General features: G+C 36.5%; 1 protein-coding gene across 1 annotated transcript in view; it reads left to right on the top strand.

The window, feature by feature from the left end:
* Positions 1–311: 311 nt before the first annotated feature.
* LOC107101496 overlaps positions 312–5,055 on the top strand; it is a 31,234-nt gene continuing 26,490 nt past the window's right edge. The window contains exon 1 of the mRNA XM_015400447.1: positions 312–542. Within this exon, the coding sequence (XP_015255933.1) occupies positions 485–542 (58 nt within the window). The 5' untranslated portion in view covers positions 312–484. The remainder of the gene's footprint in view (positions 543–5,055) is intronic.

Raw genomic sequence — 5,055 nt, 5'->3', positions numbered from 1 at the left:
TGTAGAGTAGATGATGTGTTAAATTCATATATTGGTTCCTATTGAATTAATCAATAAAAAAAGATAAATATAAACATCTCTTCCAGATTGTGGATTAAAGAGGAAAATGACAGATAAAGTAATCAAGTTAAAGCAGGAGCTCATAGTGTAGACAGTTTTTTCTAAATATGTGCAGATCTGAAACACATTAATACCTGTAGAAACTGTCATTTCTATCTAAAGTCAATATATTCATACCTTAAAACTGTGAGTTTAAAACCCACGTTGTATTTCCTGTTTGTGCGCATGAACACTTTCGTTTTCTGAGCTCCACCATTTTCACAGAAGCCAGTCGACGCTCAGCCGAAGCCTCGGTTTATCTCAGCTTTCTAACCTTATTGTTGACTTTTAATGATCTAACAGAGTTTCTTTTTTCTGTAGCAATATCTACTTAACTTCAATAAAACTATATTCAAGTCAAACTAGTTGAACTGGATGATGAAGAATGGCGGCTCTGCTTGTTCTGCTGTGTTTCCTCGCCACGTTGGTGTCTGCTACAGTCGGTGAGTTTTTAGTCAGGAATGAAGAATATCTCCTAAATGTTTTCTTTATCTAAGATATAATGATGTAAACCTCTGCTGCTCTGCTGCTTTTCACGGTAAATTTCAATGGTTTTATACTAATAATTGTCTTAGGCTGTGTTCACACTGCAGGCCTTAATGCTCAATTGAGATTTTTTTTGTGTGAAATCCAATTCTTTTGCTTGGTTGATCATGTTTTCAAATAAATGTGTTTTGTATGTGATCTCTTTTCTGAACTGCATTCACAGAATTTTAGTGTCCCTCCTGTGCAGTAGAGGAGCCAATGATGTCATAAGCGAGCGCGTTCTGTCTTTAGGAAGTAAACATGGGTTATAGTGCTGCAGCACATCTAGCGATGGATCCCAACTTCATCCAGGACATTAACAACATGATCTTTTCAAGATGGTCAAAAACAGAGTCTGCTCTCCACATTATTGCCCTGCTCCTGGGATTAAGATGCAGAATAGTGACCTTTGTTGAGCATTAATGACGTTCATCTCAGATGAATGCCACCTGGCTGTTAAGGTCGCATTTGAAAAGATCAGATTTGTATCAGATTCAAGACCACAGAGCCAAGTGGCCTGGATCACATTGGAAAAAAATCAGGTCTGTGTTGTTCAGACATGAAAAGATCAGATCCTGGTTGCATGTGGGCAAAAAAAAAACTGATTTAGGTCCCTCAGGCTGCAACAGAAAATGGATGGAAAAAATCAGTACCACAGTAACACATGTCTTCGTTTCACTCCATATCAGCTCTTTGGCTTTATCATTACCCTAAAGTCAGAATATTTGGGTTTGGGTCTGTCTGACCTCATTAAATTAGTTTGGCCATCATCATTTTATAAATATTTAGGTGTTATGAGAGAGATGGAAAGTAGATGAAGAGATGACAGCCGTGGTCTGGAGATGTACAGAACAGGTGTGCAGGTATTAGGAGGAGATTTAACTGCTGATTGGTGGTGAACTCCTTAATTATTCACATCATGTTGCAGGTTTTAACTCAATCAGTTGTTTTCAAAGGATCAAAGGATTTTTCTTTTTTTAATTATTTTTATTATTTTACTTCTGTATCAGACAAACCTCATCATTCAGAGCTCTTGTTATTTATTTCCCACTGCTTGGCTTTTTCCTGCTCCTTTAATTCTGCTGCTCAGCTCTCAGACTTTGATCTGCAAACCTTTCATTTGTTCTTTGTCTTCAAAGTCATTTCTATGAATAAAAACCTGAATGTTCCTTCAGAGGTGTGGGGAGTTGTAGCTTTATTTGGCATTATCAGGGCAGTAATTATACAGATTTACATTTCATGGCAACGCATGCTCACGTTAGTACAGGTAGACTGCATCAGGTTTAGGATCATTTAGGATCATTTATTGAATTTTAGAAGGTTTGTTCAATCTGACGTGTCACTTAAAGGCCCATGATTAGAAAAGAAAGAGAAATTTACAAAAGAGAATATGAAAGCGTTGTTGCATGAGGTCTGATGATTCCAAAATTTACAGTGAAAAGGAAAGTTGTTGCAATTATCCTATAAATTCACAAACATCAGAGATTAGGGATTTAAAAGATATAGTTAAAAACACAGAGTAACTTAGTGTTTTTTTTAGAGATTGACATAACTTAAGGTTATGTTAGCGATTTAAAAGAGGAGAGATACAAATGAACTAAAGCTCCTGCTGCTAAGATGGAAACCATGTTCTGATCAGTATTAATAAAACAGGTGATGATATGAAAAGTATTGGAACGTATTTGTTGTTCATCAGGAAGTAAACATTTGATAAACTGGATGATTAATCATAAATCAGATCAATTATAGAACTTGACAGGAATAAACTGGAGTTTAAATATATTTACTCAGATATAACACCAGAGAGTTATTGTGATTTATCTGATAAGTCAGATCAGCTGCAGCATCCAGTCAGTAACTGAGATCCAGCAGTGATCACATGAAAAAACACAATTTAAAGTTTTTTTACATGTGGTTTTAGGCTGCTTTAATCATCCTTAACACTAACATTTTATATTTCCTATATATTTACCTTTATCAGCAGAATAAATATTTGATTGGTATACTAGAATGAGGAACATTGCAGCTCTAACTCGATCTGCCCAGAAATACCAAATAAGATTTTTTGTGTAACATTTTCTATCATAGGGGAGATGCAGCAGTGAGAGGCAGAGTAACAGACTATCCTATAGAGGAATGCCTTTGCTTTTAAATTTTCAAGATAATTTCACTGATTTGCCATAAACTATTCTATAACCAGACACAGTTTAAAATGCATAAAATATGTTCAATATGGAAGTTAGGAAAGTGTTCAAAGAGGGAAAAAAGACCAATATGCATAAGGAGCTAAATATTGATATATCTTGTGTATTTATGTGAACAATCCACCATGGGTAAAGGCATTGGTTACAATAGTGAATGAGAGAGGTAGCAGGGTACCGTCATGTTAAGGTGCTGAAAGAAGGCTGCTCAGCTGACGTGTTTGAATAAAGCAGGTCGGTCCGTCTACACACTGAACCTACATTAGAAATACCATAGATTGCCTTTCTGCTTTATAAAGGCTTTCTCTGTTCACGGTTTCTTTCTTCAGTTGAGTTTCCACTACAGGCAGATCTCTCCATTCTCTCAGTCCTTTGCTCTAAAGATCCTTAACTTACATCCCTCAGAGAGCTGCTGTGTGTCGTCATGGTGGAAGTAATAATTTAGTCAAGCCTGGTTAACATTTGGAGGCTGATAGAGGTTCATCTCTGTTCCTGTTCGAGATTGATCTGAATTCCAGTTCATTTTTTCTCCTGTACCTGAAAAACACCTGGACCTGTGACGCACTGACCATCAGGATGTTCTGCAGAACCACAGAACTGCTAATGCCTCAGGCCAAACAGATGAGCAGCTTTATTATAATCAGGCTACCTAATGATGATGATGATGGAGGGACAGATGAGCTAGATGTAGAATAATGATTATAGGAGTTAAAACGGCTCCACATTAAACATTATAAACATGAAGAAATATTAAGAAGTTTGTTATAAATGTCAAAATAGAATTACTGTGCTCCGTTAAGATAATTACAGGTTTCTTTGAATACTGACAGACATGAAAACGCTTTGAAAACTGAAGTTACATTAGTAGTGTAGGTTCATTAACATGTAATTAGTATGTAAATTATTGCATAAATTCAGGTGAGTAGTTCTCAATCCTGCTTCTCAATCACTACTATCCTGCATGTTTTAGATGCATCTTTGCTGCAGCACACTTGATTAATGCATGACCTCAGCAGCCATCAAGAGCTGCAGAAGCCTGTGTTTTTTATAGGTCAGGTGGGCAGCATGAGGAGGAATCTTAAACATGCAGAGCAGAGGTACATGAGGACCAGGATGGAGAATCAATGCTTTAGATTATTAAGCCATATTTTTTAAGGAGTTATAGTAGGACCTTGTTCCAGGGTTTATCTTCATGGCGTTGAATGCTCTATTGTCCAGAGTTCTTTGTTGTTGCATGAAAAAGTGCTCATTTCCAGCTCACATGCAGGAATCTGCAGCAGGAAACCTGCAACTCTTTCTTCCCTTCTGTGAAGCGACTAACCCACTCTGAGCTTGAATTACTCCTGTTAATTGTAACATGAAGAGAACTGACCTGCAGATGGTGGGCTTTAAGTTAGAGGGTATCATGATGAGTTACTGTAGAGGTGATGATGACTTTCTCTCTACTGATTGATGTGAGCTACCAGAGTGAAATTCCAGGTCTGTTTTATAGTGACTGCAGTATGAAGAGAGTTTTATTACTTAGAGTAGTTAATAGAATAATGGGCTGTTATTATAGTTCTAGTCTGTGTCTGGGCTGAAGGGTGATCAGCTATAAAGATGATAGAGAGATACTAAGACAACATTCCTCCTTCTAGAATATTTCAAGCTGAAATTCAAATAGGTTACACTGAAGCCTATAATCAACTAGAACCACAGCAAAGCATATAAAGCCTGTAAACAGAGATTCAATAGATTAAGAGACAATTTTACAATTTATATACAATTGTTTATCTAAACTGTTTCCAGCTAAAGAAACTATTAAAGCTATTTTTACTTAATTGTCATGTGTTTTAGATATTATACATTTATTCTCTTTCTCTGCCTGAAAATGATTATTACTTTTAAAACAGTTATTTTATTTATGAGGTGATCTACAGCGACTCTGAAGCAAAGAGAGTGATTTAAAGAAGGACTTTGTTCTGGATAATATCAGCCATGTATTCAATTCAATTTAGTTTATTTCTATAGAGCCAATTCACAACACATGTCATCTCAAGGCACTTTACAGTTCAACCAGATCATCCACTCAGATTGATTCAAAGTTTTCTATCTAAGGAAAACCAGTTAATTGCATCGACTCATTGACTCAAATACAACCCCTCACACTAAGCATGCTTGTAGCGACAGTGGAGAGGAAAAACTCCCTTTTAACAGGAAGAAACCTCCTGCAGAACCAGGCTCAGTGTGA

Source organism: Cyprinodon variegatus, unplaced genomic scaffold (assembly GCF_000732505.1).
Source record: "Cyprinodon variegatus isolate N-32 unplaced genomic scaffold, C_variegatus-1.0 Scaffold1104, whole genome shotgun sequence".
Classification (NCBI taxonomy): Eukaryota; Metazoa; Chordata; class Actinopteri; order Cyprinodontiformes; family Cyprinodontidae; genus Cyprinodon; species Cyprinodon variegatus.
The sequence above is the reverse complement of the archived record's forward strand: the minus strand, read 5'-3'. Positions and strand labels throughout refer to the sequence as shown.